At 33.8% G+C, this 21,020-nt stretch overlaps 2 protein-coding genes across 4 annotated transcripts in view; one reads left to right on the top strand and one right to left on the bottom strand.

Annotated features, from left to right (window-relative positions):
* On the bottom strand, positions 1,359–10,000 carry LOC109350672 (calcium permeable stress-gated cation channel 1-like). Its single transcript, XM_019591921.1, has 12 exons — positions 9,604–10,000; positions 8,165–8,484; positions 7,881–8,036; positions 7,632–7,767; positions 6,764–6,865; positions 6,175–6,291; positions 6,005–6,085; positions 5,423–5,763; positions 5,085–5,330; positions 3,627–3,951; positions 2,822–3,055; positions 1,359–1,957 (listed from the first exon to the last, which is right to left on the bottom strand). Exons 2-12 carry the CDS (start codon positions 8,476–8,478, stop codon positions 1,682–1,684), a joined length of 2,328 nt encoding a protein of 775 aa, XP_019447466.1. The 5' UTR covers positions 8,479–8,484; positions 9,604–10,000; the 3' UTR covers positions 1,359–1,681.
* Positions 12,274–21,020, top strand: part of LOC109350674 (carnosine N-methyltransferase-like) — a 28,535-nt gene continuing 19,788 nt past the window's right edge. Inside the window, exons 1-9 of one of the 3 annotated variants that reach the window (XM_019591927.1) lie at positions 12,274–12,400; positions 13,460–13,532; positions 14,762–14,805; positions 16,144–16,186; positions 16,266–16,308; positions 16,387–16,475; positions 16,594–16,710; positions 17,584–17,655; positions 18,291–18,335. In XM_019591927.1, coding sequence (XP_019447472.1) covers positions 12,306–12,400; positions 13,460–13,532; positions 14,762–14,805; positions 16,144–16,186; positions 16,266–16,308; positions 16,387–16,475; positions 16,594–16,710; positions 17,584–17,655; positions 18,291–18,335 — 621 coding nt within the window. In that variant the 5' untranslated portion in view covers positions 12,274–12,305. Of the gene's footprint in view, positions 12,401–13,459; positions 13,533–14,761; positions 14,806–16,143; positions 16,187–16,265; positions 16,476–16,593; positions 16,711–17,583; positions 17,656–18,290; positions 18,336–21,020 lie in introns of all 3 variants that reach the window. The other 2 variants (XM_019591925.1, XM_019591926.1) reach the window with 2 other exon arrangements.

The raw sequence follows: 21,020 nt of genomic DNA, 5'->3' as shown, positions 1-21,020 counted from the left end.
ATAACAATTTGGTTCAATTTATTAGTTGACGATGTCTTTTATTTTATGGACTATTTCTTAATAATTATAATTTATTGAGAAATGTCTTTTTATAGAACTCAATCACAACTATTATTGGTATTGACTCAATTCTTTTTCCTTTTCTATATCTCTACTTTTTATTTGGTTACATTTTCTTCACTTTTACCATTTTATTTGATGATGTTCTTTTTATTGCATTGTTTAATGGTTAGCTCAGTTCAACTCGATAAGGATTGGTTCGTCTCGAAACTCGACTTGAGTTCGATATGAGTTATTATTTTAGCTCGAGTTCGACTCGGTTAAAGTTCGCGAACTGTTCGGTTCGAATGATTCATTTGGACAACTCAAATAATTAATTAAATTTCGAAAAAAATACTTCAAAAAAGTTATATATATATATATATATATATAAATTTATCTTGTTTATATATGAGTCATAATAAACTTAAAAATTAGTTTTATATATATATATATATATATATCGAGTCAGCTCATGAACTAAATGAGTCGAACTATATCCAACTCAAGTTCGGCTCATTTATTTAACGAGCTCAATTTCCAGCTCAAGTTCAACTCATTTGGTTCATGAGCCAAGTTTATCGAGTTAAATAACGAATCGATTTTTGAACGAATGCCGAGTTAATTCGATTAATTGTCAAAATATGTTTGCCATACAAGATAGGCATGCTAGAGGAATACTTCAATTTTAAATCATTTCAAAAGTATGTAAGACCTAAATTATCAAAAAGCTTCTATTATTGACTCTGCTTTAATTAGTGTTTTCTTTTATTTTAGTAGTTTCATTGTATCTCTTCTTGGTATTGGATAATTCAAATGCAAAAATAGTGTTTTATTTTAGTTTTAATTATAATCACTATAAAAAATCAAATCAAACTATGAAATTAAACCGAACTACATTTTTTCAATTATGTTAAGTTTCAATCCTAAAGATGATGAAAAAAGTACTGTTTATCAAATGACCCCAAATCATAAATAATGAAATCTTATTAATTTCTACAAACTCCTCAAAAAATTCACATCCTTAATTTGAATGCTTAAATCACTACATATACACTTGCTGTAGGTAAACATAAATAAAATAAATAAGTAAATAGTCAATGAGAAAAAGATGTATACACTAATAATGTAAGAGATTTTACACTCTCATTATATCATCCATTATTCTCATATTTTACGATCATTGACTCTCAAATAAAAGTAACACAAATAAATAAAAGATGATGATACACTGACTGTATATAAATATTTATACTGTCGGTCCATAAATATTACACTTAGTCAATAATATACTTAACCCACCAACAACAACAACAAAGAAATCAAAGGGTCTTGAAAACAAATGCATGTTTTCCTCAAAGTAATGCTATTTATTCATTTTCCTTTCACTATTTCACTATAGCAGACAACATTAAACTAAACTCATATACAACCAAAAAACTTGCAACATTCTCAGTGTAACAATCCAAAATATTACAGGATCTTGCCTAGTCTGCATGCATTGTAGCGATTTCATGCACCCAGTCGCAAACTCGAAAACTATTCTATTACGTAGCTTACAACAATTCACGCAATCCTAACCCGTATGGTAGATGATGAAAACACCAAATATACAATGCCTATCAGTTCTTGTTCCACTGGTTTATGGCTCTGGATGATTTGGAATGATATCAGGTAGAGATTTTGGAGACGATGCACCCGATATTCTGCTAGGCAATGGTGTACTTCTTCGGGATTGGCGCTTTGTAGGCACAGTCGCACTTTCGGTTTCCCACTTTTGACTCAGTATCTCTTCATCGTCGTCGTGATAATCGATGATGTCCTTGAAAACTGGATGAACATAGGCATACTTAAGATAACCTTTCAAGTTCAGGTTTGGTTCCGTTGCTCGTTCTAATGTATCTTTCATCATTGCTTCCTGTGTAAAAAGGTTAGGGAAAAAGATACATCAAAATTACGCGAACTTGGCTTCCCTTCAATATAAATATTATATTACAACAACAACCAAATCTTAGTCCTACTAGATACTATCGACTACATGAATCAAACAACGTCATAATCCTCTATAAATATTTGCTATTCGATTCGTCTATGATTTTTCTTGGCATCCCTCTCCCTCTAGACATTAGACTAACCATTCTTTGATCCTAACTTATTTTAATGGTATGATGTGTGTACTCTATAAATATTTTCTATTCGTTTCGCCTATGATTTTATATACCGATTAGTAGACAATAATGCAATTACTACTTGCCAACACTGCATGTATTATTGAAATGTGCTATGCTGTAACCTTCAGTTTTGAGAGAGTAGTTATAGACTTGAGGAAGCAATTGTCAGAATATATTTCAAAAAAATGGATATATTCTTTTCCAGGAGCCATAGTTCGCCGATGCTCCTATGACAATCTACCACTGGTTAAATTGATGATAACAAGGTTTTAAATTGCGCCCTGCAACCGCAATTGTAGTCACAATATTGGGTTTTGAAAGTCTCCACAACATCATGATCGCAATTACGGCCGCATTTCTAGCAATTTTGCATACTTGTGGTAAACACAAAGTAACCGCGACCACATTACCACATCATTAATACACCTAAACCTTTGACATAAAATCACATACAATAAATTGGCAAAAAACTACATGTTATGCAACAAATAATATGATTTATGATAGAGCATTATGGCATCGTTCGATCCATCTAGCCGATCTCACCTAGTGGGATAAAGGCTTGGTTGTTGTTATGCAACAAGTAATCAAGCAATGGCGAATGGACATACCTCTAAAGGATATTTAACAAATGCAGATTCAAACCGGCCTTTGCAGTATCTATGGAACCATATTGTCAGTATTGGGAGCACAATGAGAAATGGAGTTGATGATGCAGCCTTTTTGGTGGTGAGGAGTCCCATCAGAACTATCTGCGAGACTATCAGCGCGAACACAATTCGGAAATGGATATCAGGCCAGAATGCCGCAGCGCTCTCATACTCCTGATTGTAAACGTTAATGATCTGCAGTTGGAAGGTAAGAGTCTTCATCTTATTATATATGGAAAACAAATTTAGATATCGAACATGAAATTATCTTGCTAAAATTACAAAAAATGAATTCTTGGTAAGAACTTTCCGGTTTCGGAACTTTGAGGACAACACAAGTGGTTACAACAACAATAGCCAAGCCTTAATCGTGGGAATGTTTTGTACTTGGTCCCGAAAAACCACTTTGCAGCCCACAACCCATGCAAACAATATCGATGACAATTTAGGAGAACACAAGTGGTTAATTAAGTCAATAAGTGCCACACCTTGAACATTGTTAATCAATTCAGTAACTAATTGTTCCTAAACTGAACATTTCATACCAAGAATTTATTTTACGTAATTTTCCCAATTATTTTCCTACATGAGATTATATCCATGGACTCGCCATTCATCAATTGAACGGGAACTCTAATTGTATAAGCCATTGCGGTTCTAACTGTTCTGTGTGTGATATAAACAATTAAAGGCAAAAGTATCATAAACATGCATGTAAACGACAATCGTCATTGATTTGGACATTGCAAATCTGACATCTGCGTACCTGATGACGGAACACAATATAGGCCAGGCCGAAGAAAATTATTATGAAAGGAAGAACAGACGGTGTCACTGCAGCATAGACTAGACCCAGCAAAAAGTACAATTGTATACGTGGCTCTCCGCTGTTGAAACCGATACTCCCAGGATTCATTGCCTCTTCCCTGTCCTTTTCAGTTTTCACCAAGAAGAAATTCTTCAAGTGATAAAATATAAGTGGTTTCAACATCAAAACCTCTGCAGCTATACTGGCCCATCCATCAACCATTATGTAAGTAATGAAGAAACTTGCTTTTAAAGGAATTGCAGTGCCAATTGTTATAGGATATCTGCCAAAAATATAACAAGGGTGATTTACTTTACTATATCATGACATGGACACAAACACGAACATGGGGCACAACAAAATCTAAAAATTGTAGGACATGAATAGTGTACGAGGCTCCTACTTAGTGGAGTCTGGGGAGGATAGATGTACAAAGTCTTACTCCGCAAGATAGAGAGACTGTTTTCTAGGATTTGAACTCGTGACCTCATGATCATTAAGCAACAACTTTACCGTTGTGCCAAGTGCATTCTCTTATATATAAAATTGAACATTTAAGAAATATTCACCATGTGATAATAAATGCTTTAAGATTTACAATATCTTGAAATATGTCATATGTAACAATATTTGAACTCGAATAAACCCTCCTCAAAAACTAGAGCGTCGTTTTCTATTGACATTTTCTAAAAGTTTTCCTAAACAAACTTGTCCTAAAAAAATGTTATGTGCAAATACATGAAAACAAAAAAAAAACGATTGACTAGACCGAGTATATGAACATTAACTTCATTTTGCTACCCTCAGAGAGAGGATGGCATGATGACTTAGTCATGGATGGCTAGATGGAAGAGGGTGGTCTAATAGTAAAAAACATCATGGTCTGACTATAGTGACACACGTAACTAACTGTAATGGTTAATCGGAATCGGGAATTCATTGTTTTTTAACTTTTACTATAAATGGTTATTTAGTTCTTTTTAACTCTAAACTGGTCATCTCCTATGGTAGTCCTTGGTGTTTGAGCCAAAATAATAACCTCTTTATCGGACAGAAAATACGATTGATTGATTGTTTTTGAACTAGACATGTTTATGACACAGACATGGTACGGCCAAAATAGTGTCTCCATGCTTCATAGTTATCTGTCAGAGTTAACAATTCAACACCAAGATTATTAAATAGCAAGAGTGTATCCAGAACTAAGAAGCTTCTTCGTTTTTCGCATAACAAGATGTGATATAACGTGTTGACCTAACGCAACAGTACCGAACATATATATGCAGAAAAACTTTATGCTGCAGCAGCGTGTAAAATGCATCCAAACACAAAAATAATATAATGGCAATTAAAAATGGAAATAATGTCCAATCAAGGAAGAAGAAAAAAAGATTATTTTTATATTGAATGGCTTACTGATTAGCTGGTTGGTGAATAAAAGAGTCAAGCTGTTGAAATGCTGTTCCGGTAAGTATGTTCCCGAGAAATATATTCACGAAACAGAAAATATAGTATCTAGAAGCTGATCTTCTCTCCAGAGATGATATAGATTCAAAGCCTTCGAATTTAGACATGGTCATCAATATTGTTGGCAAGAAGATAAGGAAAAGCTTCAAAACAATACCAGGCAGAAAACCTTGAACGAAGGACTTAACGAAAGGGCTGCACAACAAAATGTTAGAAGTTCGAATAAGTAATCTCAGTGATGCAAATGAAATTATATCACCAGAGGTCCAAAAATGAGCTTAACTTACACTTTAACAAGCGGCGTCAGCCATGGTGCATGTTTCTGGATTCCGTCAAGACTTGCAAGAGTTTGAACGAATGCAATGGGGATCATAAAGAAAAACGTAAGAAAAAAGAATGCCACGGCTATGATTAACCTTCTGATAGTGAGGGAAACATATGGAATTGGCAAGTTTTGCCAATATACGTCTCGTGGCTCGGGAGCCCACTGAGTCAACCAACGCGTCGGATTTCTGGTTTGTTGAGTTTGTGCACAAACAGCAGCAGCCCATCGTGTTTTAAATGAAACGAACGCAGCAGGCATGATAGACTTAGGATCATTTGTGACATTTTCCCTCTCTAAAACTATCTGCAATAGGTGATCAACTGAACTCACTCTGATGTAAATGTGTTAAAGATACAAGTAAATTTTGAGACGTAATAGCCTATTTTACGAGCTCCGATAAATTAAAACCAGATTCCCGTATAAGAATCATTTTCATAAGTTTATCAAGATGATATTGGCATGGAGAATTTCTATTCAGATAAACAATATTAACTTGCATAGTTTGATAAAAATCTCTAACGGAGATAAAATATAGAATACTCACCTCTTTCGACAATTTGTCAATTTCGGTTGTGTGGTAATCAATGCCATCCACTTTCTTTCCCCATAGACCAAGAAAGCCAGTCTGGTAAAAGTATATCAGAGGCAAAGCTCAAGGTAAACCTTACGATGGTTATGATACAATCTAAAACATATCAACTTATACTTCAATACCTTCATTTCGGGTCTTTTTGAAGTTCTTTCAAGTTTATTTTGATAATAGACAAGCCAATTCTGCAACTTTTTCTTCTTTTTAACCAACTTTGCAAGTTTGTTTGCATCATAAACAACCTGTATAATGTTAAACAATTAACACATAATAACACTTCTGCCATAAAAAAGTAAAATAATAGAACAATACGGTGTTTTTAGACATTCAACGGATTTGGTAATGCAATTATAAATGTGATCCATCTTAAGAGCAAAACTATATTCGGTGTCAAAAGAGAGAACCATAGTTGCAATAGATACAACACTATGTTAGACATTCATTTAATGTTGTAAAACATTTTAAGTTCAAACCTTTAGGTAAAAGATAAACCTTAAGGAAAGAAACCAACCAATGCTTAATATCAAAATCAACGAAATAACATGTGAATTTATCGATCTAGCATTATAAGTGTATACAGGAGTAACCAACCTAACCTTTCAGTAAAAGATAATACTTAAGAAAAGAAACCAGCTGAAGTTTAATATCAAAATCAACAAGATAATGTATGAATTTATCATTCTAGTAGTATAAGTGTATACTAGAGTAACCAACCTGGTGTGTGAGATAATGATCTGGATGATTGACCATAAAAAAGTGCTCCACAAGCTCGCCTACAGATTCATCAGCGTCGGGTGGAATGTTTCGAACGAGCACCTGGAAATAATGTATTTTCTATAAGAAATATATGCATGACGGCTAGTGTATGACAATTCAGTCTATAACTGCAAAGATCTCGGCAAGTATAAAGATGATAGGGTTAAAGAGATCTTTTTGTATATAAATTTTGTTCCTTTCTCCTTCTTTCTTATATCTCTTTTATATATCTCAATCAAAGTCAGTAAGTCAGTGAGTAGGTCAGTAAGTCAGTGAGTAGGTCAGTAAGTAAGTCATTCAATCAATAAGTCAATCCGACTGGCTTACTTTCTGACTCGCTGACGACTTACTTATTGATTAACGTACTGACTGACTTATTTACTTACTTACCGACTGACTTACTGAATGACTTACTTACTTATAAAGGCAACAAAAAGCAATCATCTATTTTTTGCTTACCTTACTCATTGCTATACTTTTTCATGCGAACATTCATTAATATACTTAGCTATGTTATTACGATGAATAACAAATCGCACATGTAACCTAAAAATTAATAGTAAAAAAATTATATTGTAAATAAATGCAGGAAGCTATTAAGTCTGCAATCAAGATCTACCTATAAAAATGACAGTAGAATATCACCTCTAAAATATGAAACCGAAAATCAGAACTTCACTAGTAAAATTACTCAAGAGAACCACAATCTGCAGCACAGTAGTATTACAGAAAATACGACAACCAAGCCTTAATCCCACTACGTGGAGAGGCTAAGCAGTACATAAAATAATTCCTCAAAAAATGGAGGATGGAAAACTGAAGATACCGTATATTGATCGGGACGACGCTTTTCTTCTGCAAGAAATTGCAGTCTCATTGATGCAACTTTCTCATACTCCCTTAGTAACACATAACATGTCCAAAAGGTAAATGTATAAGCCATTATTATGTGCCCCCAAAACCTGAGGAAATGGACAAATTTTATTAGGCACTGGATTAAGTAGCAATATAAGAAAAGAATTTACTATCGGAGGGTTAGTGGAATTGCAACAGCCCTGGAAGGTGGATTTCAAACCTTTCAGATCGACTATGGACATTCGAAACCGAGAGTTTATCAATGTCACTGGAAGTTATGTTGGTTATCTTCGCTCCTTCAAGACCAGTACTCGTCCAATTGACCGGAACCAGAACAAACCATGCTAGGCATGCAATCGGAAAAAAGATTTTAAGCCTGCATAATATAAACAGAAATTATCATAACTATATTATGTTTATCTTAAACGCATTTTTAGTCCCTCAAGTTTTCCGTATTTTTATATTATGTTTTAACGATTTGGTATTGACTTCGATCTTGCATACCCTAACAAGTAAATGCGCAAGTAAACAACCGAGTCCAATCCAGCATGGTCGATAAGTTCAGGTTCTGGCATTCTAATTGCTTCTGGCATCCAATTCAAGAAACCTAGATATGATCTCCAATCTAAGTTGACGAATTTGCTCATAAATACACCTCCGTGTACAGGATCTGTTCTTAAACCCTTCAGATACCATTTCGGGAAGTATACTCGATCATTCAAAGGTTGAAGCCTCAAAATAGCAAATGCTACAAAGAAAAGAAATGCACTTAAAATGTTTATAGCAGCTGCAACCCCGATATCTGATAATGTAGCCATTTTCTCCTGTACAAAGAATGCACAAACTTGGTTAAAAGAAAATAGAATTGAATAAAGCGCGGGTTAGATTCATACACAACAAATTTGAATATAAGTCTTAGTGAAACTACCCGAAAGGCCATTTATTTTAATAACATTTATACTTTACAATTCATTAAAATGATTAAATGCGAAAACAAGCATAAGCAGTTCTCTACATCTACACAATCTCAAAATCAAACTTAGAGAAATAGTTTTTTCATCATGTTTGGAATTGTATAACATATGTTGTATTATAATTGTGTGTCACTCTCTCTAATTGGTTAAAGTATATAATTTTAGAATTACTTGATTTGAATATAAAATAACTTAATATTTTCTCGACCAATCATATGAAGCGACAAACACTATAGGACAAATTTTACCCTTCACTAAAAAAAAGTCAATCTCTTCATATATTAAGAGAATAAACTCATATAAGAAGATAAATTATCTTCTCCAGACACTCAAATTATTATGTGTCCTATTTTTTTAGTTTTTAGAAGAAATTTTTTTAGTAAAAAAGTAAAATATGACACATGTCATAATTTTACTGAAGGTGGAAATTGATATATCCCATGACATGAGAAGATATTTTATTCTCATATATTAAATACAACTCTCCTAGGTAAAAACTTTATTTTTTTTTGGATACTTAGTCTTTGTCCTTCTAGTAATAGCTAGCAAAACAGTCCTTAACTCCTTATTCTTCTCTTGTCCAACCAAACTTAACCTAGGTTTGAAATAATCCCAAACAGTGGCAAACACAATAAGAAGCAAAATTCAGTGAAATATCTATGTACTAAAAGTATAAAAAACTATGAGTATAAAATCAATGATGATTAAAAATAAATGATGAATAAAAAAACTCTTACACCGACCGTACCGTCAGTGTATACATATTTTTCAATCTTGCTTTAAATGTGGCACTGATTTATTGCTAACAAATACCAATTATGAATGATCAAAGTAGAAACCCAAAAGGAAAGAAATTTAACAACTTTAACTACACCCAACTTGACATAAAAAGAAAGTTTCAATCTTTCTATAAATTTCCATAGAAATAATGAGAATCAATAACAAACAACATAAGATTGAGTTACTCACAAGTCACAATTCCAAAGTTGCAGAGAAGAAACAGAACAACCTGAAGAAGAAGAAGAAGATGCAAAGCTGAATCAAAGGTTGTTTTTTTGTTTGTTTGATTTTGAGTTTAGTTTAGTTATCTTCAAAAACAAACAAAGGTTTCACCTTTATTTGCAGTGAAACATGCGTGTAACACACTCCATGTCAGTTTTTATGTCTTCTTTGAGTTCAGAAACATGAATCAAAGAGAATAATATTCAAAGAGAGTGAAGAACATTTGTAATAAAAGTAAAAGACAAAAAAGATAATGTTACTGGCATTGATGATGATGAATAAAGTGGTGGTGGGTTCTTCTTATATTGCTAGAACAAGTACAAGCCACAAACTGAGGATTGGTGTTCGAATGTGTGTAGATATTTCCTATGATTTCCACCTTTATGTAAGATACTTTATATTTATATATTTTGATTTTGAAAAACTAATATTTTAATCATTAACTTCATTTATTTTTAATTTGATTTCTCCAATTTCTTTCTGGATTCTTCAACTTTACTTACTCTCAATTTTCTTGTCTGGGTCAATTTTATGTTGTCGGTATTTCCAAAACCGTGTCGTTTTGGTGTGTAGTCTTTTACGGATGAATCACATGTCCCAATTTTTCTCTCTTTTGGTATAGCCACCCAATTAAATAATCTCATCTAATTAGAAAAAAAAAATTATAATAATAAAAATAAATATTTTTACATTATTCTATAAAGTTTGGTTCAGTACAGGGGACATGAATTTCTTGAGACATAGTATCTTTGTCCCTCTTTTACCCTCTCCTTTTTATGTAGAACTAATTGTTGTCTAAACTTATGACCATAGAAACAAGATTTGTTGGTTTGTCCGAAGAACCGCGAATCAGTTCGTGAGTACCAATTCATGGTACTTTGGTGACCCAAAATGCTCTGATTTGCGTATTGATACATAGTTCCAACTGAACCACTATTAAAGATGTAATTTTTCTCACATTTGAGCTTCAAATTGTGACTAACCGAATACGACATGAGAAGCTATAGCAAAAAATAGAGAAAGAACATATTGAATATATTAATACTTTGATAGGGTAACCTAATATTTACCCGTACTGAAGAGAATTGTTGTATCATATTACTATGGTTATGACAACCCTTTACTATGACCATTTTCTCTTCAATTTCCTTCATCGTTGCCCACTTTCTTCCATTCTCAAACCTAAGCTACTATGTCACTGACGTTCCTCTCTCAAACTCTCATCTTGAAAGCACCAAAATCTCATAGACAAGGTTCATTTACCATATCAACAAGAAAGAAGATGGTGCACCAAAACGATGTCATTTTGGAGGCCGTGGGAGCATGGTGCATAAAATGATTTAATTTTGGAAGGTAAAGCATGCACAAAATGAAGTCATTTTCACCAAATTACCTAACATGTAGGACGACCAACGAGGCATATGAATGACAACGGGATAGATCGGGACCGAATTTATACTTATCCAATATGAAATCCCATTAAAAATAATAGTATCATCTCAAACCCATTTGTGAAATCTAATTCATCAACAACTTGATTAGTTTTCTTAAATAAATAAATACTTAATTTGTTTTCTAGCCTTTCCAAGATTTGAAGGTCACCAAACTCATCTACAACTTGGATATTTTATATTATAAACATAAAGAAGCATATTATAATTTGAGTAAGAAATAAATACACTAATATCATAATTTAAGTTTATATACTAGTAAGAATACGATACACAGTCATACTCTCCATCCATGTTATTTTATGTTTCTATTAACAGAGAAAAACAAGTTATTTTTCTATATATTTAATCATTTTTTGTTCTATGGAAAGCGACTATGGGAGAACCGTGGTTTTATGGAAACAAGGATCCTGTCTTTACTCATTCCGTGTGAGAGGTGAGACTTTGAGCGATTCACACTTCCATTGTTTCTAATTTAGGTCGGCCCAACAATTTATCTAATGTGTTCGGGTAGGGTATCAACTATATCAATATTGAAAATTGGATTCGGTAAAAACCTGAACCTTGTCACAACAGGTTTTTCCAATGAAATTTGGCTTAGGTTCAAACCAATTTGTAAAACCCGAGTCGAACATCAAATCAGAAGAGATCTCATATTAGGATTAATTGATTTAAATAATTAAACCATCCATCCGGACGGAATAATTTCATATATAATTAATAATTTTTATCTATAAATATATAATTAGATATAAATGTAAAACATTATATAATTAATAAGTATATATAATTATATTGAACCAACATATCTCCATCTTTTCGGACCAAAGTAAAACAAAACATTAGAGTAATGTTCTATATTTTAAATTTTAAGTGAACCATCCATTTCACTTCTTGAGTTATTCCAGTTTAATCGGATTTAACATTATCAGATTGAAATTTTCCTAGTTCAAAGCAATCCAACCACTTATTCAATTAAAATTATAAACTAGAGTCATTTTCAAGTTTGATTTACATCAGCTCAAGTTCAGTTCATTTATTTAATAATATCGAATTTTAAATTTATCAAACAAAATAACCATTTAAATTTTAAACAAATGTCGAGTTACTTGCATTTATTATATCTATTTGGGCTGGGCCCAAATTTATTAATAGAGGTTTTTCTTTCTCTTTTTCCAATTTGCTACTTTCGTAACTAGAAACGAAACCAGTGACATAATGGAAGAAGATGATGAACAAAAACGTCGTCGTTTAAAGCTTGAAGAAGCCCTAGAAATTCAATCCCTTAGACGAATCATCACTGCTTACCTCAAGTATCATCATTTCCCTTCAATTTTCATCATCCAATTACATCTTCTTTGTACTAATTTATGCGGCACCGTTGTTTTTATTTTTTTATTGAATTAATTAATTAATCAATTATGACGTATAATGATAAGTGGTTTTTTTTGTTCAAAGCTTCTTCATGATTATAATGGTTTTATTTTGTGTTACTTGTTGTGCTAATGTTAACATCAATATGTTTTTTATCATTGAAAATTGATCAATTATGTTTTTTTTATTGACTTTGTTGGTTTATGTTCCAAAAATTTGGTTTTGGTGGAAGCCACCGCTACCATGTGATGCTTTGTTAATTGCTGACGTGGCATAGACTAGAGTCCAAATCAAATAATCTTTGAGGGGCCAAAAAGATAATTAGGCATTTGAAATTTACAAATATCCAAACTCATAAGATTGTATAGCCTCCAAAATGCTACTGAATTCATTAGCTGTATTTTGTGAATTATTCCCCAAAGGGCGGTCCGGTGGCCTAAACATAATGGGTCTGGGGATGGTTGATGGGAGCACATTTTCTGTCATATATGTCACTCGATGTGCCACTGCTAGTGATTGATCAGAAAAAATATTTAATTATTAAACTTTTAACTATACATTCTTTCTGACGAATCACAAGCATTAGAAGGAGTGACACACTTTTTGGGACCAAAAAAAATACTTAATTATTAAACTTTTAACTTAACTACATTCTTTCTAACCAATCACAAGCATTGGCACGTGACACTTTTTGGGATAACAGATGTGCTCATATGTAGATGTACACAACCTTACCATTGCAAGCGAATAAATTGTTTCATGGATTTGAACCCATAACCCCTAGGTCATAAGGCAAACAACTTTACCGTTGCGCTCAGGCTCACCCTATATTTCGTAATTATTAGATCACATTATATTTTGTTCATGGAAGTTTCAATCTAATGCTTGTTGTCGTTATTAATCTTATCTTTGTTTCATAAAGTTTAATTCAGTAAATCCATGTTGTCACTTTAATTGAATGCAACAATTGCAATTGCTTTTGTTGATTTCTCATGCAGCTATCCAGATGCTTCAGAAGAGGATGTTAGAAGGTATGAGAGATCTTATAGGAAGCTTCCACCTGTCCATAAGGTATTTTTCTCCTTTGCTTGATAAGGAGGTTAAATCTCGATCTCTCATTTTTAGCAGCCTCTTTCAATTGTCGTTCAAAGGTTGGGGTATATGGAGTGCTTGACCTAGAAGGCTGTTGATTTTCCTGTTTTCAAAACTGTGTAGTTTCTTGTGGATGGATTGTGATAGAAATGGAACTGAATTATGGTAGAAAATGTAGTATTATTGAAAAAAATATTGTCTGAACTGTATCAAGGTGATACCGAGATAGAGATGATGTACAATATGAAATGGATGATACAGGGGGCATTCGAGAGATCTGGGATCTCCTTCACTTTCCTCTCTTTTCCAAGCGATCGATTATTGCCAACACCCCTTTCCTCTAACTGACTTATAACCACTCAGAAGCTGTGTAACTAACTACAGCTTAATGACATTAATAGTTATGAGTCTTATGACTAATAGAGTAACATATTAGGTTGTAATCCATATGCTATGCTTAAAAAAAGTGCGCCCAATGCATGAGGCTCCCACCTAGTGGGGTATGGGGAGAATAGATATACACAACCTTAGCCCTGAAAGCAGAGAGACTGTTTTCAGGATTTGAACCTACTATTTCTCGGTGACTAAGCAGCAACTTTACTGTTGCACTGATGCTCACACTCACTATGCTATGCTTAAGTATATAAAAGTAAAAATAAAAATAAAAATAAAAATATTCTCCCTTAAGCATTCCAATGTGAACAGCTTGTGCTAGCTGAAAATAAATTCCCTCCAGGGTCCCACTGTTTGAATCCTGGACCAAGCTATCGATGAAGCATAAGAATTTCCACAAGGATCTCACTGGTCATGTACACCCTGTGTTAAAGCATTGAGTTTCCAGTTGGTCTAAATTCTCTCAGCATTAGAATATGGCTGGTTATGGCCTATGGACACCCTGTGTTAAAGTGATAGGTTGAAACTCCATTTTTAAGTCGTATGCAAATAAAGAGAATATTGCTGGAATTGTGTGACTAATCAGTTTACACTTACATTGATTTATACTATCTGTGGGATTAATTATATAAGTTTTTTAATTCCTAATTTTGCTCCTAAACTAGAGCATTAATTGACTGTACTGTAAATATCTGTTCTAGCTGACATAGTTTCTAACAGTTCTTTAGTTGCTTTGTGTCTTATAATTTTTTTCTAGCAATTTCTCTAAAGTCTTTACTCCCTTGTTTACTACATCTTTTTTCTTGTCTTTGTAGGATTTGTTATCTCACTATCCTCTAAAGTTTCAAAGATTACGCCGGTAAATTTACTTGCTAATTTTTTGCTTTATAATTTTTCTTTGTTTTTTATTATCTTAAAAGGATAAAGGTTCAATGTTCTGAAGTTGATGCTAATGGCACTTTATTTAAGGAACAATGGATGAGATTGTAAGAGGCTTTGAAAAGTTTGCTGATTAGCTACTTTCATAGATCTTTTGTGTGTGCATAATATATATAACATTATATTGTTTGAATAATTTTTCCTTGGACCGTACCTAGCTCTGAAAACAAGGCATTTTAACTCCAGAACAAAATTTTGAGCTAAATGTTTTTTAACCTTTTAATAAATGGGGCATTATATTGGGTACACATTCCTAGAAAAGTGGTTATTTCTTCACATAAGCATAGTTTATCTGAGGATTACGATGATAATATTTGTTTTCTCTACCATGTTTTCCTTCATTGGTAAATAAAGAAGGTGTGCATTGAATTCATGCTTATGTAAAGAACATTATTTGGAGGGGTCCCTGCTTAAGTTCCTGACCATACCCTAAGAGATTAGTCACTTGCTGATTGGCGTGAGGATACTATAGGAAACCAAAAAAAATTAGTGGAAGGTATACTAAAATCAATAATCACCATAGAACCTTCTAAAAATCACTGATCAGTTAACATATAGTCAAGTTAACTATTAAATACCTTTTAATAAAATAAGCTCAATTGGTGGTGTAATCCAGTAGGCGGCTACTGGAGCCAGGTGATTAGCCTAAAATTTTGGAAGCTTACCCTAGGAGAAACAAATAACAAAATAGGCCAGAGGACGGACATGTTGCCATTCTTTTTGCTTTCAGGGGAGGGGGGGTAAGGGAGCATGGACTTTTGATTTTTCTGTTATTCATCTCTTGCTTGTAGCTTGGGCAAGATATTTCTCTGGGGAATTTAGGCTCTGAGTAGGGAGTTATCCATTTTCTGATGTAATTCTTCTGTTTCCCTATTTCTCTATTACATAATGCGAAACATACCTCTGAATTCCATCATGTACAGTTCTCATTCTAATGTTCATAGTAATTTTGATTCCTAGATAATGATTAATGAACACACAATGATTGCATGTTCTAGAAGTTAATAATTAATGGTGATTGTTTTTTGATAGGCAAAGTTTATTTATTTTTTAAAGGAGAGGTGGGAGAGAGCGCAGACTTGGGTTTGAACCATGAAGCTCACACTTCATGTCCCACAGCTCTACAAACTTAGCTTACTCTTGGAGGCGATATTTTATTTAATAATGGGGAAGCAGAGCATGATTCAGAAATCTAACTTAGAGTAATTGAATCTTTATCTCTGATTATTGTGGTTTGTTGTGCTTTTCAATGTTGCAGGTGTATCTCGATGAATACTCATTTCATATTCAGCATGCTTCAGGTTAAACCAACTCTTTTGGTGGATAATTCCTTTTTTGATTTACTGTAATGACTGATATTGGTATAATTCACTTTTGTAGGCATTTGAACCTCCGCTTGATATGAGCCAGGACTTAGATTTAAGTGGGGATTCACATGCTGAGTGTGCCCAAAAAGATCATTTAGCCTCTCAAGGCATTAATGCTTGTTCGTGTGAGTCAGCCCCAGTGAGAATACCATGTTGTCAGCAAGATGGCGTGGAAGGTAGCAATGACACATGCAGATCTCCAGTATTGTTGCATGCCAATAAGGTTTCTGCAGCATTTGACTCCTTGATCATTTTTCGGTTCAGTAGATAGAATTGTCATGTTTCGTTGGTTTTATCATTGTTTTTTTCATTTAGAAATTTGACCCTGTAGATAACAACAGGAGGTGGACATGGAGAGTAACCATCAATCAAATGCTGGGAGCCATCCTCTAAGCTCGATACCTACTAAACAGAGTGAGGAATATAGTGGAAGTGCTATGGCTGATTCTAATGACAATGTAATTCCTTCTTGTCTGTTTTATTTTTACACTATTTTCATTTTTTTGGTAGGGATTTGCTATATTCTCCAATCCTAAATAAAGTAAGTATCAAATGAAAAAGTAAATGCATCATTGTCTTGGGAATATATAAAGCATTCAGAACTTTCTCTGTCTAGTAATTAGGATGATAAATTAGAGGATTCAGAATTATTCTTTGTACGATTGTCTGAGTGTATCCTTCTTGTTGATAAATTGATGTTAATGATGACACAATTTTTGAAAAAAAAAATCTTAATATATTTCAGAGTAATTAGGTGTAGTCAAAGTTTTATTTTATTCCAGTGATATGTTCCTGCACTTTGGCACAATGTCACATTTATTTTCAGATTTAATTTGTATTCTCTTCATTAAAGCATGTCCTGATACATTTGGCACTTCTCTTTCACCCTCCTATCCTCTCTCTTGTAGATATTTTTTTCAAACAGCCAAAGTTATTGAATAACAATTAAGTCAACAACAACTGAGACATGTTTACCTGGAGATGGTAATAGTAACTAGCTTTAGAATCCCATTTGATAAATCTGTCATTAACTCGATCCCTTATGGCAAGTTGAAGTACTAGGTATTGTTCTGGAACCTGGATGAAAATATGAGCTCGAAAGAAAGCTATCTCTCAAAATATCCCTTAATGAGTGAGTTGTTTGTCATGGAATGCCTTGTGAGACCTTGTTGCTGGCAAAGTTTTATGGCATGTTGACTATTATTATTTGTTTTTTACGAGGTGGAATCCCCATAACTGTGATATGCTTTCTTCCCTTCTGATTTCCCTTCATGTATTAGCATTTCAGGGCAAAATTAATTTATCTACCCTTTTTACATAATTTATTTCAGGTCTCCCCATCAGGCCAACATTGGTTGGGTCCATCATTTCAGTTTAATGTTCCTTTAGTTGATGTAGATAAGGTATATTTATGTTTCTGTCTTCCTTTCTTTTTAGCTTTTACCTGTTCCTATGTAGAATAGTCGAAGGGTTTGTTTGGATTTTAATGTGTGTAGATTAAGTTTTTCTTGGATGGTACAAAATAGGTGATGCTTTGTCAATGAACATGATTTATGATAGAATATTATGGTGTCGTTCTATCTATGTTGCTGACCCCACTTAGTTGTTCCATCTATATATGAACTAATAGTTGTAAATATATCTTTTGCCCGTGCAAAACATTCATAGTATGATTTTTGCCATTTTGCTTTATGGATCATTGTATTTTACAATTTCCCTTAGTATAATGATCCTAGTTGATTGATGTTCGACACTTACATGGTTCTCTCACTTACCCCACACTGTGTACCGAATTTACCGTCCTATGTACCACTTACCAGGTTTATCACAAAGAAAAGCTTGTAATAATAACCTAAAAACTAATTAATTACATAGAACTGTGTACCACATACCTTGGAACTGTCTTCTTATATGGTTTTGCTACTTATATATAATGTATATATGTATATTTATTAATTTTATTGCTATTATTACTATTATTGCTTTTTCCTCAGGTGCAATGAATACTCAAGTATGTTTATTATTGTTTTTGCTTCAGGTACGATGTATAATAAGGAACATAGTTCGGGACTGGGCAGCAGAGGTACTGCTTGTTTCTCTGTTGCTTTTTTGAAATAAATTCTAAATATGATTATCATATGAAACAAGTTGGGAGGGAATCTAAATGGACGTTGTATTAATAGTAAGCACTTGTTCTAGGAAGTAAGAAGAGCATCTTATTATGTAAAAAAGTGGGACTTATTTCTCATATATAATTTTTAGAGGATTACTTTAAAAGAAAATGTTTGTTAGGTACAAGGGATTGCCTATGATATGTTAGAGTAGGCCAGTTTGTATAGTTAGCTCTAATGTAATAATTGAAATATAGTGAGCCAGCACAACTAGATCACCTATAAGCTTGTAACTGTGGCCTATACATAATGACTTTCTAACCTCTGTTCAGTAAGAATAACAAAATATAGTTTTCAGTTACATTTGCTCCCCCCCTCTAACTACTCTCAGTTTTGACATGGTATTGGAGCCATCCAATGATTGGCCGCCCGCATATGTTCATTCCTGCCAAATTGCACGCTCTAGATGGGACAATCCTGGGCATTAGGGGTTGTGTTAAAGTATTGAAGTTCCACATTGTTTAAAAATATGAGCCAAAAGCCATTTATAATAACTTGAGCAATCATGCCCCTATGGAGATAGGCCCAAGCCCAACTTCTTTAACAGTACGTGGGAAAAGATGGCTAGAGGGATACAAATGGTAGCTAGGGGCATGCATATTGCATGGGAATCAATAGACTTAAGACCGAAAGGTAAATAGCCTTGTTAGGGGGAAGTAGGTGTTTAATAGAAGGTTAGAGTAGAAAAGAACGCTATTAAGGTTGCACTTGTATGAGAATGCTATAAACATGATGAGACATAAGGTAGCTAGATATGAAGAATGGAAAGTTAAAGCTTTCGACGGACTATGCCTATTTTTAGGCACCAACGTTGGGGACATTTATATGTTTGTTAAAGAAAGCGAGAAAATAGTAAAAGAATACAGACAACAAAACACACTTTGGTTCCTACCTATAAGAACAAGGGGGTGTGCTAAGTATGATGTTTCTAAGCTCATGAAGTACCATGAAATTATGGAAAAGGTAATCGAATTTAGATAAGACATGAGACTCACATTCCAAAAAATCAATTTGATTTTATGCTAGGTAGGTCAAGCTATGAAACAAATGTCTTTGACGAAGATCAATGGACAGTAATGGAGGAAGCAAAAAGATTTGCACGTGAGTTTGGTTAAGCGCCTCACTGGATGCAAATATATGTGAAGTATCCTTTATGATGACTTGGGCAAGCCTCCCGTCTTTTTCTAGTTTTTAGGATGGAGTTAGACCCAATAAGTGACATCAAATAAGTGGGTTTGGATGTAATCTGATATGATTCAATCCAATATTGCTTGTTGTATCTGGATACCTGTGATCCAAACTTGCCCCAATCTCGACACATGGTTCGGGTCAAGTAGACTTCCCTCTCTCCTAAATACACAGAGGTCATGTTTATATGCTAGAAGCATCTTCTCTATAGACTGAATCATTTCCGTCATTGTCCAGCTTGTTGGAAGAGTTTCCCTCAACATCATCATCGCACTCACTCACACGCTCAACCTCGCAGCTTGCGGCTCAAGTACACCATTTTCTTCTTGCAGTTTGCCATTTTCCTTTGCAACTAAAGTTGTCTGCATGCTGCTTGTTATTCAAGGTCTGCCATAACTCCATCTTTGATGAGTTGTTCACCATTGGTATCAGTACCTTTTCACTAAGTGCGAGGGTTCAAACTTAATGTGTTAGGGTTTGTTGGAAATCTTAGATTTGGATATCAAAACTCATTCGAAGTATGACAATCCCTAGTTTCAATTATATAGGCCAAGTGACCACTTATAGTAAATATATAGGCCAAGTGACCACTTATAGTAACTCGGAAAACCTTGTCACCTTTGGGGGTTGAGTCGAGCTAGTTATGTTAACAATTTTTGTTGATATGGAAAAGGCCTATGATAGGTTTCCAAGAGAGGTATTATGGGAAGCTTTAGATAAGAAAGAAGTTTGTATGGATTATATATTTATATTTGAGCAATCAAAGACGGGTTGAAACCTGTTTGAGAACACATGGTGGTGTATAAAAGAATTTTCTATAACTGTAGGCTTACATGAAGGATCAAATGATGAGTCCTTACTCTTGGATGTGCTTACTTAGCATATCCAAGAGCCAATGAAATAATGCATGCTTTTTGAAAATGAAATGGAAAATTGGTGCAGATGTTATTTGTGATAGAATAGTGCCTGTTAGAACTGGTATCAAATCAGAATAGGGAAACAAAAAATAGAAGAAGAATAGATACAAAATCAATGTGATTTTGATCCGTAAGTGTGTATTATTGAGATGAGAACGTGTTTACAAGTAAGAGATGAATGAGAGAAAGTAACCATCACTGATTTCCTAAAATCAGTTCCAACTTCCAATTTACTTTCAAAAGTGAATAACTACCTTTCCCTGATCTTATTTATATTCACTAACTAGAAGGACAACTGTCCTAGTTAGTTACTTCTAATTAGTTACCCTTCTTTCCCCTTCTTACATACACATGCTTAATTGGGGGTTTGGTTCCCCGATTCTTATCACTACCCCCCTCCTAAAGGAGCCACCTTGTCCTCGAGGGGAAACATAGGAAATTTCTCTTGGATTGCTGCTGCAGATTCCCAAAACCTCGATATGCCCTTGCTTA

Source organism: Lupinus angustifolius, chromosome LG06 (genome assembly GCF_001865875.1).
Source record: "Lupinus angustifolius cultivar Tanjil chromosome LG06, LupAngTanjil_v1.0, whole genome shotgun sequence".
In the NCBI taxonomy this organism is placed as follows: domain Eukaryota; kingdom Viridiplantae; phylum Streptophyta; class Magnoliopsida; order Fabales; family Fabaceae; genus Lupinus; species Lupinus angustifolius.
The sequence above is the reverse complement of the archived record's forward strand: the minus strand, read 5'-3'. Positions and strand labels throughout refer to the sequence as shown.